The sequence below is a fragment of the Hibiscus syriacus genome, unplaced genomic scaffold (assembly GCF_006381635.1).
Source record: "Hibiscus syriacus cultivar Baekdansim isolate YM2019G1 unplaced genomic scaffold, ASM638163v2 tig00110159_pilon, whole genome shotgun sequence".
In the NCBI taxonomy this organism is placed as follows: domain Eukaryota; kingdom Viridiplantae; phylum Streptophyta; class Magnoliopsida; order Malvales; family Malvaceae; genus Hibiscus; species Hibiscus syriacus.
The window spans coordinates 305,380-325,852 of NW_024062607.1; the positions used below are offsets into that span (position 1 = coordinate 305,380).

The window sequence follows — 20,473 nt, forward strand, 5'->3', positions numbered from 1 at the left end:
TTGCTAGCTCATATATCAGTTTTAGCATTTCTATTAAGCTCTGGAGCACATCATAATGCTTTGCTAAAAGTGTAGAATCAAACTTTTGTACCAAGGGAATTGCATGTTAACAAATTAGATAGGCTAATTGTAAATATACAGGCTGATAATTTCCTTTCATTTTCTGAAGATGAAATTCCCTCTAAAATGAATGGTAGCCCTAAAGCTCTAGTTATTACAGTTAAGTCCAAAGGACATATTTTATCTCGAGTGGTAGTGGATAATGGCTCGGCTTTGAATGTGATGACATTAGTGACTCTGAAGAAATTATCAATTGATAGCACACTCATGAGAAGTAGTCAGAGTATTGTCTGAGCTTTTGATGGAACCAAGAAGGATGTATTAGGAAAAATCGATATTCCCTTAACTATTGGTCCAGCTACATATGAGATAGAGTTCCTTATAATGGATATTATACCCACTTATAATTGTTTGTTGGGAAGACCCTGGATTCATCAAGCAGGAGCAAATCCATTCACATTACACCAAAAGATAAAATTGTAATAGATGGTAGGCTGATATGTCTTAATGTTGAAGAGGACATCATCATATTAGTCTCTACCACTACTCCATATGTTGAATTGGATGAAGAAGCTATTGAATGCTCTTTCAGATCCTTGGAGTTTGTCAACGCAATATTTGTAGCCGAGGGGAAGAGGATGCCTAAACCCAAAATTTCTAATTGTACAAAAATGGGACTCAGATTGACCTTAGGGAAAGGGGCAAAAATTGGAAAAGGATTAGGAAGCTTTTTGCAAGGACCAGTGAATCAAATCTTTCCTATCTCTAAGAAAGATTGATTTGGTTTGGGATATCAGCCAATAATAAAAAAGAGACAGGGGAACATTAGAAAGAATCATGAATTAAGAAAGACAAAGTTAGTTGGAGAAGATCTCATATGGGAATCAATAACCTTTCCCCCATTAAATGATACTTTTGTGTTTGGAGGACATACTTTTCAAGAAGATCAGCAAAGTAAAAGGCTGGTTGTTGAAGATGCTTTGAAAGAAATGAGTATTAATGTCATATCAGATGATGAATCTACAGCAAAAGAAGCTATGGGTATTTACCCCTCATCATCAAATTTTGAGTTAAATAATTAGACTGCGGAAGAATTACCTATAATTTTCAAATCTTTTTCAGAGTAATACACCAAAACTTTCATTATTGCCTATACCCTGGGGCAATAGTTTGATTTTGTGTAAAGGGTTAAACTATATGTTTTTTCATTTTTCAATAAAAGATGCATTAGTTCTAAATGGCAATCATTTTTAAATGCATTTTCATGATTATATGTATATACTCTTGTTTATTTTTCTTTCAGGAACTCAAATATCCATGACATAAATGCTAATGATGCTGGCCCAAAAATTGATTTTGAGCAGCCTATGTGTCCTGAGGAAGTCGAAGGTTATGCTGAAGAATGTGATTTGCCCTCTGAACTGTTAAAAATGGTGCAAAAAGAGGATAAGCAAATTCTACCTCATAAGGAACTTATTGAGATCTTAAATTTAGGATCCAATACAGATAAGAATGAGGTAAAAATTGGTACCACTTTATCTGATAAAGGGCGACATTATTTGATTAAATTACTGCAAGAGTACAAGGATGTATTTGCTTGGTCATACGAAGACATGCTAGGGTTATATAGAATTGGTAGTACATGAGTTACCAATAAGATCAGAATGTAAACATGTGCAACAAAAGCTGAGAAGAATGAAACCTGAAATTCTGTTTAAGATAAAGGAAGAAGTAAAAAAACAATTTGATGATGGATTTCTTAAGGTAACCAAATACCCTGAATGGGTAGCAAATATTATCCATGTAACAAAAAAGGATGGTAAAGTCTGTATGCGTGTTGATTATCGAGATCTTAATAGAGCCAGTCCAAAGGATAATTTTCCTTTGCCATACATAGACACATTAGTGGACAACATAGCTAAGAATTCTTTATTCTCATTTATGGATGGTTTCTCTGGCTATAATCAAATCATAATGTACCCTGAGGATATGGAGAAAACAACGTTCATCACCTTATGGGGAACGTTTTGTTATAAGGTAATGCCATTTGGACTTAAGAATGCGAGAGCAACTTATCAAAGGGCTATGGTAACCATATTTCACTACATGATGCATAAAGAAATAGAAGTTTATGTAATGATATGATTGTCAAAGCCAAGTCTGAAGAAGAGCATGTTGAGAATTTGAGGAAACTTTTTCAGAGATTAAGGGAATGTCAGTTAAAGCTCAACCCAAATAAGTATACATTTGGGGTAACCTCTGTAAACTTTTGGGATTTGTGGTAAGCCAAAAAAGAATTGAAATAGACCCAGATAAAGTCAAAGCTATTCAAGATCTGCCACCCCCAAAAACACAAAAGGAAGTTAGAGGATTTTTTGGAAGGATTAATTATATAGCTCGATTCATTTCGCAACTAACTGAGAGATGTGATCCTATTTTTCGCCTCCTTAGAAAAAATGATACTGGGACATGGAATGAAGAATGTCAAGAAGCCTTTGAGAGAATTAAGAAATATCTATCGAGTACTCCAATATCGGTACCACCTATCCCAGATAAACCTTTAATTCTTTATTTATCAATATGGGATAATTCAATGTGATGTGTATTAGGACAGCATGATCAAACTGAGAAGAAGAAAATAACTATTTATTATCTCTGTAAGAAGTTCACTGAATGTGAAGCTAGATATTCTTTAATTGAGAAATTGTGTTGTGCATTAGTATAGACTACTCGAAGGCTAGGCAGTATATGTTGTATCACACTACATGGCTCATATCCAGATTTGGTCCTTTGAAATATCTAATGAATGTTCCTACATTATCTGGAAGATTAGCTCATTGGAAAATCTTGTTGTCAGAATTCGACATCCAGTATGTCAGTCGAAAAGTAGTAAAAGGAAGTGCAATAGCTGAATTTATTGCGAGTAAAACTTCTCAAAAATATGAACCAATAGATTTTGATTTTCCTGATAAAGGTTTGATGGCAATATTAGTAGGAGAATCCATCAATGAAAATTGGAAATTGACTTTTGATGGTGTTTCAAATGCTTTGGGACATAGAATTGGGGCAATATTAGTTTCGCCAGATGAAGAGCATTTTTCGTTTACTAGACGACTTAATTTTGATTGCACAAACAAAATGGTTGAATATGAGGCATGTATTTTGGGTCTTAAAGCTGCCATTGAACGTAAAGTAAAAATGGTTAGGGTTTATGGGGATTCAGCTCTAGTAATTTACAAATCAAAGGAGAATGGGAAATAAAAGATTTCAAGCTTGTGAAATATCAGCAAATGGTTGTAAAACTCATCAAAGTATTTGAAGAAGTGACTTTTGATTATATCCCTAGAGAAGAAAATCAAATGGCATATGCCTTGGCAACTTTGGCTGCCACATTTAAGGTAAATGGACATACAAATATGATGCTTATTGAAATATGGGCTTATGAATATCCATCTCATTGTCTTAACATTGAAGAAGAAGAAGAAGAGAAACCTTGGTATTACAATATTTTGCAATATATTAGATATCAAAGTTATCTTGAACAAGCAACTAAAAATAATAAGAGAACTATCCAAAGAATGTCATTCGGGTATGTACTCGATGGAGAAGTCTTGTACAAAAAGAGTCTAGATCAAGTCCTGTTGAGATGTGTGGATATTAAAGAAGCTAAATCAATTCTTAAAGAAGTACATAAAAGAATATGTGGCACTCATGCTAATGGATATATAATGGTTAGACAAATTATGAGATTTGGATACTATTGGTCAACTATGGAAACAGGCTGCATTAATTATGCCCAAAAGTGTCATAAGTGTCAAATTTATAGAGACAGTAATCATACTCCTCCTCATCCATTGCATGTAATGAAAGCTCATTGGCCATTCTCTATGTGGGCCATAGATGTTATTGGACAAATTTTTCCTAAAGCTTCAAATAGTCATCACTTCATTTTGATAGCAATAGACTATTTTACCAAATGGGTAGAAGCAGCTTCTTATGCGAACATTACTCAGGCCAAAGTCTATAAATTCTTGAAAAAGGAGATCATTTGTCAATATGATCTACCAGAAAGAATTATTACTGATAATGCTTTGAATTTGAACAACAAAATGATGAAATCAGTTTGTGAACAATTTCAGATAAAGCATCATAATTCCACCACCTATTGCCCAAAGATGAATGGAGTAGTTGAGGCAGCTAATAAAAATATCAAGAGGCTTATAGAGAAGATGACTGAAACTTATAAGGATTAGCACGAGAAATTACCATTTGCTCTATTAGCCTATCGGAAATCAATACGAACATCGACTATGGCAACTCCATTTTCATTAACTTATGGGATGGAAGCAGTCTTACCAATTGATGTAGAAATTCCTTCATTACGGGTTCTATCAGAAGTAAAGTTAGACGAGATAGACTGGGTACAAACCATATATGACCAATTAAATTTGATCAAAGAAAAAAGAATGAAAGCAATTTGTCATGGTCAGATGTACCAAAAGAGGATAATATGAGCACATGATAAGAAAATCTACCTCCGAGAATTTTACGAAGGAGATCTTGTTCTCAAAAGGATTTTACCTTTTCAAAAGGATCACCAAGGAAAATGGATGCCAAATTAGAAAGGACCTTATGTTGTAAAAAAGGTTTTTTCTGGAGGAGCTTTAGTCCTTACTAAAATGGATGGACCTGAATTACCTTTCCCAGTAAATTCAGATGCAGTTAAAAGATATTTTGCATGAAGAGAAAAATGATTTGAGGAATTTCATACCTTTATAATAATTTCGAGATCCTTTTAACAGAAGCTACGCTCAAGTCACTTTGCGGTGTGCCAGTTCAAAAGCATTTATGCTATTGGTGTTTGAAGACACCTACCTTGCCTTTTACAAATAAAAGTTTGCCATGTAAATTCTTTGCATAAATAAAAATATTTTTCTTTTTTGCAAAACATCTTGATTTAGGGATTCAAAACATATTGTTTAATTTGAAGCATATAAAAACATGGTGTATTATTGTACAAAAAGTCTTTGAAAAATATTGGTATTCTGAGGCTAACAATGTTTTAACATGTGATGATATGATACATGAAGCATTGAAATACATAGGAGGTTTTAGATATTTGATGATGATCTGAAATATTTACCATCAGTCGAATGGTTGTCATTTGTATTGGTGGAGTTCGAGAAGAATAAAAACAAGTTCAGAGTCAACCAAGAAGGATCAAGATGATTGGTTGAGATAAAATGATTATGGTTTATGCATCTATGATGGGACTAAGTCAAGATTGGATAGCAAAAAAATGATCCTTGTTCGAAGAAAAAAAAGATACCCTAAAATTTTGTCATTGCACACATTTTAGTCATAAATAAGGTCATGACAATCATAAATGCGTGATAGCAAACATAATGTCACATTTGCAGGTTTTCCAAAAAGAAGTCGAAAGTTCAAATCTCGAGATTGGAATAGTCAACTCAAAATCCCTAAAAGAGGGATATCCAAAGATTGCACGAGTATAGCACCCACGGAAGAATAGTGGGAACGATTTCTTTCCAAGTTAATTTGATCTCCACGAAAGAGTAGTGGAATCAAATTAACTTCAAATCTGACTTCACGGAAGAGTAGTGAAACAGATTCTTCTAAAGTCAATCAAGCCTTCACAAAAAAGTAATGAAGCATTGCAAATCCAACCTTAAAAAAAGAGTAGTGGAGCAGGAACATATCAAAAATTCGATCTCCACGAAAGAGTAGTAAAACGAATTTTTATCAAATAAAATGCCACTCGACGAAAAATGTTTGTCTTTTTATCTTTGTTTTATTCTTGTTTACACATCAATAAGCAAAGAGGGGCAGCTGTCGACAATGGTTTTATCCGAGTGACATTTATATATATATTATTATTATTATTATTATTATTATTATTATTATTATTATTATTATATTATTATTCTTAATATTTACAATTTTACAAGACCCAAATAAAATAGAACCTAAAGGCCCAAATTACAAAATTAAATCCCAAAGCCCGATTACAACCCAAGGCTATGTTACAAGCAATTCAGATCCAATCCAAGCAGCCCAACAGGCTCGGTGAAGAACTAGACTTGGACCTAGCAGCCCAACAGGCCTAGAGGGGAACCCACGTTCAGCTAGGGTTTCTATGCAAGGTTCCAGCACCACACAGATCCCAACCGTCAGATCCAGAAGCTAATCCAACAGTCCACAGTCGACCAGTAGAAACCCTAGGGTACTCACTGTAACCCTAGGGCTATTCTGGCGCCACCGTATAGATGATGATACCCCACCGACGAACTCACCAACCAGTACAAGCCACGACATTGCCACGTCCTCACCGGATCTGCAAGATCTGGGTGCATTTAATGCACCCAGCCTCTCTACCGCACAGCTCATCTCCCCTAGGGTGAGTCACCATCATAGCTCTGGTAAATCACTGGGGTTCGTTCTTTTAACCGGTCTGAAAGGGGACTAAGCAAAGAGGAGAGGACAGATAGCAACAACCAGTACCCACAACAACAAAAAAGAGCAAGCAAGCACCACAAACAACAACCAGAAATCAGAAAATAGAGAGAAAATAGTGAATGAAGCATTACCGTCGTCAAAGAGCCTAAGCATCGCCGGAGAAATCGAACTTTAAAGGTATATTTTTGTAGATCTACTGTGATTTAGGGATTTTTAGAAGAAAAGGGTATTGGATTCGTGTTTAGAAAAAAAAAGGTTTGATTTGGCATATTCGGTTGATATACGGCCACCGTGTCTGGTGGCCGGCGGCGGCGGTTGGCGACAGCGCATGGTGGCCGGTCGGGGATGAATTCCCCCCGGTCGGGGTTTTAGGCCTAATTCGACGTATTTATATCCCTCCCCAAACAGTGTCATTTCAGGGAGGCACCTGTGTGTAATTTAGAGTATGGGGAAATTAGCCTGAGGTCCCCGTAATCTTGTAATTTCGTAATTTAGTCATCAAACAACATGTTTCATGCATTTTAATTTTATTCATAAATTTTAATTATTTATATTATGGTCATTATCATGTATATATGTTTTAGGATAAATACCATATTTATTCCTTAGTGTATTTAATAACTTATATTTTGACGTGTGTAATAAATTAGGATAAATTACATTATTAATACATTAGAATTATGTTAATTAATTTTAATATTATATGTTTACATCATTAATTATTATTTTAAGGCTAACTATAATATTAGTATAATTATATATATTATGTTAACATAATTTATATAGTTTTAATACTAAATATTATAATAGAATTAATAATATTAATATTATGTATTTAGTATTTATATTAAATTATTTGTAAATTAAAATTTATCATTTACTGCAAAGACATTAATTAATAAATACAGGTACCAATTTTGGGCGTTGTGAAAATGCTAATTCTTTTCCATACGTAACTGACTCCCGAACTCATTTTTCTGGTAAAGCAGACCCGAGTTGTATTATTTTAATATTATTCTTAAGAATTTTTATTAAAATAATATGATATTTTGGTGACCAATCTCACCATATAAAAGATTGGTGGGACTCTACAATTTGGTGTTTTATCTAATTCATGGAGGATAAACACTTACTTTTTTCGAGACTAGTTACACCGTCTGAGGTGTACTATTTGCACTCTTCGTCGCCAGGCCAGAGAAACGTCTCGACACACGTGCCCAGACTTGGTGAGAATTATTTTCTTCTTTCGATTTTTCTGCATTTGTCCAAATTCTTTGAGTTTAAAATATTGAAAAAAAAACGAAGGAAAAGTAGAAAAGAGCATGGGATTGAATCATAGGAAAGCAGCCATGTAATTCAATCAATCTTTTCACGTAGTAATATTCAATCCTCACTCTCTTCATTTATTGATTTCTATATGAATTTCTTAGGATGACTTTTGTCAGTTATGATAATCGTTTTTAATAGTACCAAAATTAGTGCCAAATAGATATTTTTGATTAATTAGAGATGTATTATGTTTGTAAGATAAATATTGAGATTATAAAAGTGGGACAATATAAATATCCCTAACCAATCTTGATGCCAAATAAATATTTCCATTTGTTTCAATCGAGTTCCAGAAAGAACGATAAGAGGAATATAGTTTTTTTTTAATTACAGTAATCTTTACTTATTTGTTCTACAATTTAAGTAAATAATAATCTCTAAATATAATACAATTATGAAGATGATAATTTAAGGGACCATTTTGAATGAATTTGAAATATTGGAATGAACTTTCAGGAAATGTTTATTAGTGGTTAAATGTGGAATGTTAAAAAGTCTTGTGAACTATTGTTAAAAATGAATATTTCAAGGATTTGAGAGGTTATTGAAAGAGTTAAAGTTAGCATAGATCATGAAAAAGTAAATTTGTTTCGAATATGCATTGAATGCATTTTTAGCAATTTTTATACTAATGTGTGCCTATCATGTTAGTGAAGGTACTAACATGTGCTTTGAAATGTGTATTTTGTGTAAATTGATTCTTGTGTATACCATGACAATAAACGAGATTGAAGTGAATCGTAAGCAAAGGAAAAATATGAGAGTGAAGGTTTATCTACATTAAAGGTTTGATAGTAAGGCGTTAAGATGAGTGCATTTTGCTTATTTTATATATATAATATGAGGACTACTTGTGATGAGTCAACCTTAAATGACTGAAAAGAAAAGGTTTGAATTATGTTATGATACATTTTTCCATAATATTTTAATAGAAAAGATTATATGTTTACAAATGATTTTAGGGTATGAACTGCCCAATGCATCAATAAATGACACTTTGATAAGTGAATAATTTATGAATTTGTTAAAATGCCCATTGTATGTGCATTGAGATTTGTTGGTAAAATTGGCATGTCATGAGATGGAGTGGTTATCGATCAATCTACATAGGTACATTCATGTACATTACAGAGAGTAACATGATACATTTTATGGCACATATATGATATGTTGCATGCACATATATAATATTTGTGCGATGTATTCCTGGTCATATGTATAGTGTTGTTGTATTCTACAGTACATGTACACTCATATAACATTATATGTGCAAACCAGTTATATGGCACCTATGGTGCAATTGATTCATAGTGCACTAAATGTGCAGTTTATTCACAGGTAGTTATATTGTATACAATATACTTGTATATATGACTCGCATACCATACATTCTCATTTATTATACATTGGGTTGTGATTAAAATGAAATGGAAATTACATGTTGATTGGTATAAAAAGTTGAATTACAAGTTACTTTTTATGAAAATGACTTTAATAAGTTAAGTTTATATCTTCATATATTTTTATATGATAAGTATCGTACTTTGAATTATTTATGATATTTTTATAGCAAAATGCCTTACTATAGTTGTATATGTTTCGCTAAGTGTATACTTAACGTGTGATTGTTTCACGCGTAGGTAAAGGAAAGGAAAAAAGTACAGAGTGAGGAGCATAGCGAACATCTCTTTTGTGGAATAATCAAATTGACATCCAGTATCAGTAAGAACATCTTTTTTATGTTACTTTGACTTATTTAGTGACATGTATATTATTGATGTTTTAGTTGCGCTGATATAATAATTACAAAATGGTTTTGTAGTATTAAATTAATATTGTCTTAATATGGATAATATTATGTATAATTAGTAGTTTTAAATGAATAGTGTTTTGTTAAATTATATTTTAAATGTCAAATGGTTGAATTTTAAATTAGATAGTTTGATTTATGATATCAAACAGTATTGAACTGCCTAGTTGTTACTTGAAATGGATGTCAAAATATTATCTTATGATTTTGACGCGATTAATTAGTTTATCGTAATTATTAAATTTAGAAAGTTTACATGAACAAAATTATGTTGCTTTTCGAATAGTAAATGATTTTAAATGATTGATGTGACATCTCTAACTCGTATACGGGTTAAAGGTGTTACAGATTAAGGATGAAAACATTGTGTAAGGAACATGAGGTGTAAATTGGGTTGGAGAGCCGCCCTTGTTTCTGTTGTACTCGATATGAATTAATTGATCAATAGCTCAAATATCGATTATTATGTCAAATAAAAATAGACACCTGCCCAGGTTTGGCGAGAATTATTTTATTCTTTCGATTTTTTTGCATTTGTCCAAATTCTTTGAATTTAAAAGATTGAAAGAAAAAAAAACTAAGGAAAAGTAGAAAAGAGCAAGGGGTGGAATAATAGGAAAGCAGCCATGTAATTCAATCAATCTTTCCACGTAGTAATATTCAATCCTCACTCTCTTAATTTTTTTATTTCTATCTGAATTTCTTAGGATGACTTTTTCAGTTATGATAATCGTTTTTAATAGTACTAAAATTAGTGCCAAAATGATATTTTTTATTAATTAGAGAAGTATTACATTTATAAGATAAATATCGAGATTTAAATTCATATAAAATGAGACAATATAAGTATCTCTAGTCAATTGATCAATTAATAGATCGTAATGCCAAATAAATATTTTCATTTGTTTTAATCAAGTTCCAAAAAGAATGATAAAAATATATAATATTTTTTTTGAATTACAGTAATTTTTACTTATTTGTTCTACAATTTAGGTAAATAACAATCTCTAAAAATAATACAATTATGAAGATGATAATTTTAAATAAGCTTAATGATAATTTTGAACCACAAAGTATCACTCAAAATTACAATTGTTACAAACTAGTAGAACGAAATGTAATAAAAATGTAATTAGTGCATAAAATCAGAAAAATCAATCATTCTAACAAGAGATAGTATTTAATATGATTCAACCTTTTAAATTTATATTTATAATGTTAAAAGGATTAAAGAGCCTTGAATCGATAATTTTTGTTCGAATAAAATTACAAATCATATCTTACAAGGAATACATCTCCTCCTTAATCCACATACTAAACCCTAACAAACATTCATGACAAAAAAAAAACTACATATATATGGAAGGGTTAAATCCCAGAATATTGGTATGCCCCCTAACTAATATGCATATAGCATTTTCATCTACCAATATATATGGACGATGATATTGATGGTGATGATGTCGAGTTTTAAAAGGGTGTATAAATTTGCATTTGGCTCAAGATATGTTCAAAATTGTCGGTTGGCTTCTGTATAGGATGAGTGTGCATTCCTTCGTAAGTGGTGACTACCACAATTTCATCTTTGGTTAGACGTTGGACTTGCTTCTTTACATTGCATCCTTCATGCGTGCATCGATAATAGCTTCTGTATACATACATGAAATTTTTTCATACAATTAGTTGAGTTCATACCTTGCATTTCATTCATCTAGAAATTTTACAAAGGATATGTAATAATATAAGTACGATAATAATAAATATAAAATAACCTTAAAATACTAAAATACTAACATTTTAATTAGAAAATTCCTTTTAAGAAAAAAACATGCATGCTGAAGATAAGAAAATTTACAATGTCAAAAAAGAGTACAAAAAGACTCACGCTTAAACACGATTGAGGATTTAAGCAACTTACATCTGAACTCTAATCATTTGTATCTATTTATAGGAATAAGTTTTTTGTTTACAAAAAAAATTGCATTGAGAAATATATTAAATTGAATTTTCCATGGTTTTCAGAACCGGAGCGGTCAGCGAACCGGCCGTGTTACCGATGTCATAATTATTTAAAAAATTAAATAAAAAATTCAGGTTGAACCGATTCACGGTCCGGTCCGGTTCGAACGGTTCAAAGCGGGTTCGAAAGGTTCAAAGCGGTTCACTAGCACCGATTCAACCGGGATATAATGAACCGGATTAGACAGCGGTTCCCGATTGAACCGGATTAGACAGCAGTTCCCGGTTGAACCGGCCGATCCGTCCGATTTTCAAAACAATGGAATTTTCTACTCTCCATGAACGTCACTTCTTAATCATCTTAAGCTCGATCGAAGAGAATTTGGGTCACACAACTCTAACCCAATATATAAGTAATATTGGTCACTGATACACGCATATATTCCATTAGACACCATTCTCCATTTCCTATTTGGATACTTGAATTCTTGTTCATCTCTTTCCTATAGCTTGTAACTTCTTTTTGCTTTAAATGATTATATAAGCACATTTGACCATTTAATTACCTCAAAAAGTAAAAAAAACAAAAACCCTAGACAAAAACTTGTATATGCATATGCAAACAAAACAAATTAAGAGCATACTGTTCACCGAAACATGATAAACTACTCCATCATATACATCAAAAGATCTTAGTTACCCATAGAATTTGTGGTAACATGCATGAAATGGAACAAATTAAGAAAGATAAAGGTGATTAAGCTTATGATATAAACAAGCCAAAACACAAACCTTGGGAATTTGTTGTTCTTAACAGCTTTTTGGCCATATTTCCTCCAGCGATATCCATCGTCGAGTATATCAACTTGGCTCCTCGTTTGAAAAGCATATCTAGGCTTCTTTATCTTTTTTTCCATTTTTTGACCTGATTTTACAGATTCCTTATGATCTTCTGGTTTCTTTATCAAGTCTTTGGTCTTAAAACCCGAGAACCCATCGACGGAATTCCCATGAAATTTGTTGAAAACTTGAGAATTAGGCGCCATGTTTAATGGTAAAGACTGATCTGCTGCTGCTGCTGCTGGGGCTGACATAGGAAAGAACATTTGATAATTCTCCATGGATAGTAAAAGCCAGCACTGCTTATAAATATGTAAAGAAGAAGAAGGTTCAAAGAGAGCCTATTGAAAGAGAAAAATGATCGGATTTATGGTATGGATAAAGATGAAGAAACGAAACAGAAAACATCCAAAGCCATATATATAGGGGTTAAAGGCGTCGTAGGCGGCACGTTTTCTGTTAAAATATTGAAAATATTGTGGCGGCTTCGTCATTAGGACAAAGAAATTCTAATTTTCATGATATAAAAAAATTGGTTGACAAATTAGCAAACAAAGAGAATTGATAATAAGATTTATTAATTGATCAGAGGATTAAAAATATTCATATTGTCTCGTCTTGGGTAGGGTCTAATCTCAATATTTTTTTAATAATATAATATTTTTCTACTTAATAGAAAACATTCGTAATTATCTTATATTTTAATTTAATCTATATTATTAATTTTACACTCCTATTTAAGAAAATATAAATTCAAATGTACGTAATAGATAAAAATTGTATGCGTAAGGTACAGAAACGATCCCTTAATTATATGACATTATTTTATTGAGTACTTAGATATTAAAAGTTACAAAATGATCCTTTGATTATAAGATGTTGTTTTGTTGAGTCTTCCGACTATTAAAAGTTACAAATGGTCACTCAACTACTATATATTCCTAACTCGTCAATTTCATTAAAAAATTAGCAGTCGTCTAAACTGTGATATGATAAACTTTGATATCAAAATTGTTTGAGTTGTATTTTATGGATTGACTCTCGTTTACATTATGATATCGAGCAAATGCTTGAAATATTATGTTGTCAATTTAGTTCTTGGAAACAGTGACAGTGCTAGTAGGCATCATTAAAATATGATTTTTATCATATCTCAATAGAATGTTAACGTCTAACACAGTTGATCATTAATTTTTAACAAAAATGATGAGTTTGAATATATAAATAGTCAGGTGATCATTTTATAACTTCTAATAGTCGATAGAATCAATAAAACAATACCTTATGGGTTCCTTTTGTAACCTTTAAAAGTCAATATATTTAACAAAATAATATCTTATAGTCAATGATCATTTGTGTACTTTATTAAAAAATTATTTATGAAGTCCGAGAATGATGGATAAACTAGACCAAGATAAACTTCAAATATTTTTTTCCGAAGGTTCGTAGATGTTGTAGTTATAAGAGCAGTATCCGTTGGACTAATCTTATTTCACACGTGCTCATATGATATTATTTATTACAGATTTATTAAAACTTGTTTTATTGAGCATTTTCTTTATTGAGTGGTGGCCGGTGGGTGCCATGTCGGTTTATTGCATGTGAGAGTGCACCTCCTCCTCGGTCTCCAGGAACTTCCTGAAAGGCTTCAAATTTTTGGAATAAATCCAATGGTATTGGTAGGGTTTCTCCACCCAAATCAATGGTCCTGTTCTGTTGGAATCAGTACTGACTATATACTTAGAATTTGGTAAAAGTTATGGAAACTAATTAATGGCCCTCTTTTTACCACTCTCTTTAGAAATTTATTTTGTTTGTATTTTTTTATTTTATATAAATTATTTAATTTCGCATCTACTAAGATTTTATAATCTCACACCCCTTAAAATTATAATATACTTTTTATGTTTACACTATTTGACACAAATTTTTGCGTCTGTCCCTGCACTATAAATCCATAACTACTATACAACTTAAATGAAGTGCCCAAAATTTTGGGTACATAAGTATGAATAAAGCTCATATATAACAAAATGGAAGAGAGAAAAAAGGGGAAAGAAATGTCACGGAGTACGAGAGTTTGAACGAAAGAAAATGGATCGATAATATAAAATTAAAGAATTTATAAGTAATCATGATCATAATTCGGTGTGTGGATGTATTTGTGATTAGGTATGCGAAGTGGGAAACAAGTTTATCCAGTCAAATATTGAACATGCGTCATTTTAGATGATTCAATCCAAGTTTGAATCGTCAAATACTCCTATATTCCCCACAATATGGTTGTTGGCAAACACAATAAAACAAACGGTCCGTCTAATAACGTATAACTATTTATATTTAATTTATTATTTAATTAATTTAAAATTGATATCATGAAAATTTATTATAAATAATCATTTTAATCTAATTTGAATATTAAGTATTATTTTAAAAATATATGTTAAACCAATTAATTATTGGTTCACCTACCATCTTTACATTCTCTTTCTATATATATATATATATATATATATATCATCATTCCATACGTAATAAAATTTTTCTTTTTTTTCCCTCAAGTCTTTAATAAAATTGTGGGAAAATATTATATCATATGGTTTAGAATACTATTGCAAAAGTAATTATTCTGTGGAGAAACTATGAGGAATTTTACTCATTCCCGATTCAATGAACATCGGACGAATATATATATATTAACTTCCATCTTTATAATTTGAATATAATATTATAGCAAGTCTTTGACTAGCTCTAGAAGGTCATAATCACCGCACATATTCGTGCAGGAATATTATTATTACGCATTTCTTTATTTATATTTATTTATATTTCAGTAAACGGTGCACACGTGTTCAATATAATATCAAATCTAACCTATTCTGTTCATTTAATGAAATATTTATTTTCGTACTTTATTAAAAAATAAATAGATTGTTAATGTGAATTAATTTAACATGCAACTAAAATATTAATTATACAAATGAAATTAATATATCATGTACTACTATTTATGAATTATATAATATGCAATGTGACATATTAATTATTTAACACCTAATTAATCATGTTTTATATAATTTAAATTTAAATAATTTTATTAAATAATTTATATAATATGTATGTATAAACTATATATATATATATATATATATATATATATATATATAAGTAAGTTTATAGAAATACTATGCATAAACTATATAAAGTAATAAAATATATAGTTTATAGAAACCCTAAACCATAAACACTAACCCCTAAACCATAAACCCTAATATAAATGGACTATGACTAATGCATATATATTTGTAATAAAAGAGTGGGCTTATGTATTGGGCATATGTAAACTAATGTAAATTGACTAGTACTAATGCAAATTGACTTATTTTTTGGTTTTATTATTACTTATTCATAACAAAATAAATGGGCTATAAATGTGAATTAACCTAACATGCAACTAAAATACTAATTATGCAAATGAAATTAATGACATGTACTACTGTTTATGAACCATATGATATTCAATGTGACATGCTAATTATTTAACACCTAATTAATCATGTTTTATATAATTTACATTTAAATGATTTTATTAATTTTATTAAATAATTTTATATAATATGTATGTATAAACCATGTATAGTATATATAAACTATATATATATATAAAAACTATATAAAGTATATAGTTTATAAAAACATTAAACCTTAAACCCTAAACCCTGAACTTTAAACTATAAACACTGAACCATAAACCCTAATGTAAATAGACTAGCACTAATGCATATATATTTGTAATAAAAAAGTGGGCTTGTGTATTGGGCCTATGTAAATTAATGTATTGCCAAAATTATTTATATTAATAATGTAAAACGTTAATATATATTACATAATAAATACTTTCATTATTAATATTATTTTTTCTTTATATAAATTAAATTATATAATTTATATAAATTAAACTATATTAATTTTTCTGTGCATTATTAATCATGTTTTATCTAATTTACATTTAAAATTTTTTATTAATTTTATATAATAGGTCTATTTATTAATTTAATTATCATAATAAATATTTTATTATAACATTTAAAAAGTAATCATATTAATTTTTTAATTAAATCATAAACTAAAAAACTCATAATTTTATTAAAATCTTATAATTTTGTCCATGGTAATATACAAGTCAGGTAAATATCAGATCAGATCATTAACAAGTCGGATCATTTATAGGTCAGGTTAAAAACAAGTCAGGTTGAAAACAGGTCAGGTTGAAAACAGGTCAGGTTGAAAATAAGTCAGGTTGAAAATAGGTCGGGTAATACCAGTTATTTACCAGGTCAATCTCGGGTTCGGGTTCATATCAGTCGGATGCAGTTTGGGTTCGGGTATCATATTTTCGGTTCAATTCGGGTTCAGGTCGGGTTCGGATCCACAATTTCCAGGTCCAACTCGGGTTAAGGTCAACATCAGTTCCGACTTGAGTCGGTTTCGGATCGCCACAGTGCAAATCAAAAACAATTTTGACTCGAGTCGATTTCAGTCAATTTTGCAGGTCAGGTCAGCTTTTTACAACCCTAGCCCTCGTATGCTTTACTAAACAAGTAAAAAAGGTTGCAAATCATTTAAAAATGGAGAAATCATAGCCATGATATCTGCTGGTTTACAATGATGATGTTAGTTCCCACGAATGAACTTATTCAAAAAGGCAGTGACTTATTAACTGATCATACTCAACATAGTTGATGAGTAGACAAATGATCTTGACATGGTTAAACTAATAGAGCATTAGGTTGTTTTTGCCTACCTACTTGCCTGAAATCAGATTTCTTACTTACAGTTCTGCTAACAATAAAACTTCAAAAAGGTTCTTTACCTGATCACCTTTGAAATTTCGGGAATAATATTAAATTTAGTTTAATTTGATAAGAAAAAAATAAAAAAGGAAATTTGTATACCTATTTTTTTCTAAAACAAGTGTATTGAAATTTTGGACACCATTTTTTAATTTTTAAATCCGTCACTGAAAATGAGTGAGATTCACCGTAACAAGACATAAAATGTTCAACATTATTTCAGATGTGTATAAATAATATGATTGAGAATAACGGGTCAAATGTTTGCATATGTATATATTGTTTTGGTTAAATAGAAATCATTTATTGAAGAAAGAAAAATGCAAGGTGTAGACACCTGTTTTTGTCTGGATCTTTTCTATTTAATTTTATTTTAATTTATTATTATTACTATTATTATTATTATTACAAATTTTGTAGGCCTAGTAGCCCAGTTTACAAGACCCACATGCAATTACAGAAGCCCACCAGAGCCCAACCCAGTAACCCAATTGGAACCCTACCCATTACAAGCCCCAACAACAGAGTAATTGACCCGGCTCGAAGAGGACCCGAACAGGCCCAGAATCCAGATCCGATCCGATCCCCTAGGGTTTCTGAAACCTTAACCCTAGGGTATGATGTTGCAACCGCCATGTCTCTCCTAACGTCGCCGTCGTCGATTGTTTTCCTGAACCAAACAATGACAGGAATACACCCATCAGTCAAAAAAGTAGAGAAAGAAAATAAAAAATATATCAAAAGCAAATCTACACTATCCCAAGGCATGTCAAGCATATCATCAGTCTATCTATCACAAACAAATCATTAGAAACCATCAAGATAAGGAGAAAAGAGAGAATACTAGAGAAGACCATTGGGGTTTCCAGAGAAAAAAAAGAGAAATATCGAAAAAAGAAAGAAAGAGAAAATGAAGAAGAAACTCATAGAGAATCCAAACAAAAAAAAACAAAAGCAAGAGAGAAAACAGAGAGAGAGTAGCCCTTACCTGTGATCGGAGGCTCGATGGGAAACTTGAAAGCCTTTGAATCTTTGTGGTTTCGAAAGGTAAACTCTTAGATCTAGAGTGCTAGGGTTATCTTTAGGTCGAAATAGTTGAGGTTTTAGGTTAAGGGTAATGAGGAGAAGGTTTTGGGAGTTAGGGTATCTCCGACCGTCGCGAGCTCTGTCGGCGGCAGCCATTTTTTTCCTTCCCCGGCGGGGAGTTGAGAGAGTTCTCAACTCTCTCTCTCTTCATTTCTGATTTCCAGGGAAAAATGAGGGAAATGAAAGGGGGAAGCCCGTTTTGGGGCTTATATCCCATAGCCAAAGCGACGTCATGTGAAATGGGGAAGCCATGCGTTTAGCGCATGGGCTAATCACGAAGGGAGGGCTCCAACTTTGTAACATTCGCATTTTGTCCACTTAATGAAAGTTTCAATATTTCATTCTGGGTTCTTCTTTTATTTTATGTTTTATTTTAGTCCCTCTAATTTAGTTATAATGTTTGCTCATATTTAGATTTTGACTCTTTAATGGCATAATATTCGATATTAGTCCTTAATATTTATGAATGTGTAAAATTGTGTATTTTATGTTTTAAAGCATATGTTTTGCCTTGAGTTTATTTTAGTCACCATTTTTAATGCCTATGTGTTTTGGGTTTATTGTTCATTGGGTCCTTATGTTCATGTTTTATTTTATTTTAGTCATGTACATGATTTATGGGTTATTTTTAGTTTTAGTACCTATGTTATTTAATATTATTAATATTGACTCTGATTTATCTAAAAATTACTATTTAGTCCTTTATATTTCTGTTTTGGCTATTTTAGTCCCTTAATTTTTTGTAATTGCTATTTTAGTCCTTTAATTTCTGTTTCTTCTATTTTAATCCTTTAAGTTTCTATTTTATCTATTTTAGTCCCTAAGTTTTTGTTTTAGTTATTTTAGTCCTTTAAATTCTTGTTTATATTATTTTAGGTCCTTTGAGTTTTTACTTTTTCTATTTTTGTCTTTGTAATTAAATATTTACTTTTTTTATCATTATATTTAGTGATTGTAATATTCATTTGTATTTATGTTAATCCTTCATGTTTGTACATATTTTTATGTTATGTATTTATTTATATCATATGTAAATAAATATGTTTAAATTTATTTTTTGTGTATGTTTTATTTCGTATATTTTATTTATATTTATTTCCATTTCTTTAACTATTAAAGTTATTTGAATAGTTTCAAGAACGCGAATTTGTAAAACGGGCGTGGAAAGTACCACTTGATTGAAGTGGTACAATCCGATACGAAATTCGAACAAATGTGAACTTGAAATAAAATTGATTTTATTTTGTTAAGTAATTTTTTATTTTATTTTTTAATGTTGAACAATGCAATGCATATTACTAAATAGCAATTTATTTTATGAAGCGATTGATTTTCATTTTATATTTGAATCGTATATTTTACAATCAATTATGAGGTAATATTCTTTTACTGACAAGGAATAGTCGAATTAGTTTTTCCGATGGAGGATTGCTAATTTCGAGATTTCTTTTCGAGTAAAAGAATTTTCTCTAGTTAATTAATTCGAAACAAATTAATCGAATTTCAATCAATAGATCATATTTTAACTTTATGTCCGATTCATGATTTCCACCATTTACGACAACGTATAAGCAACACAGTACCAATTTTGGGCGTTGTGAGGGTGCTAATCCTTCCCCACGTGTAACCGACTCTCGAACCCGTTTTAATCGAATCTTTGGTAAATGTAGACCAATTTTTGTCTTAAAAAATGACGATCACTCCTAATCTATTTATTCCAAATCAATTCAAAATCATCAATTTTTCCAAAATAAAGTCATAATCATTTTTTTAAACAATATTTAATTGTTTTATCAAAAAAATGGTTATGACAGGTTGATGACTCCGCTGGGGACTTTTTTTAGAGAGTCAGGCTGTAGGTCGCTTACACATTGTCGTTGTGGTCGAATTTATGAGTTCGAGTCTTTAGTTAATCTATCATCCTTTTATTGAAGTTTTCAATTGCTTCATTATTTTAATTTTCATACTAACATTTGAATTTTCTCTTTCTTCTTTGTCCAAGTTTTGTTGTCGAGTTTTTTCTTTTCCTTTTTGAGTCAAAGGTAGGTATGTTCCTCCT

The 20,473-nt window shown here is 30.9% G+C and overlaps 1 protein-coding gene across 2 annotated transcripts; it reads right to left on the reverse strand.

The window, feature by feature from the left end:
- Positions 1 to 11,128: 11,128 nt before the first annotated feature.
- Positions 11,129 to 12,805, reverse strand: LOC120216184 (probable WRKY transcription factor 75). 2 transcript variants are annotated; one of them, XM_039213677.1, is made up of 3 exons: positions 12,728 to 12,791; positions 12,428 to 12,697; positions 11,130 to 11,324 (listed from the first exon to the last, which is right to left on the reverse strand). In XM_039213677.1, exons 1-3 carry the CDS (start codon positions 12,754 to 12,756, stop codon positions 11,147 to 11,149), a joined length of 477 nt encoding a protein of 158 aa, XP_039069608.1. In that variant the 5' UTR covers positions 12,757 to 12,791; the 3' UTR covers positions 11,130 to 11,146. The 2 variants fall into 2 exon arrangements, with proteins under 2 accessions (XP_039069607.1, XP_039069608.1); XM_039213676.1 differs by having other exon boundaries at positions 11,129 to 11,324; positions 12,428 to 12,805.
- Between the last annotated feature and the right edge of the window lie 7,668 nt (positions 12,806 to 20,473).

What these genes read in the sequence shown, in the direction of transcription:
- LOC120216184 (XM_039213676.1), bottom strand. Translation starts at nt 12,756, where the DNA reads ATGGAGAATTATCAAATGTTCTTTCCTATGTCAGCCCCAGCAGCAGCA. An exon ending in AAGAACAACAAATTCCCAAG is followed by an intron (nt 11,325 to 12,427) that starts GTTTGTGTTTTG and finishes GTATGTATACAG; the next exon opens with AAGCTATTATCGATGCACGC.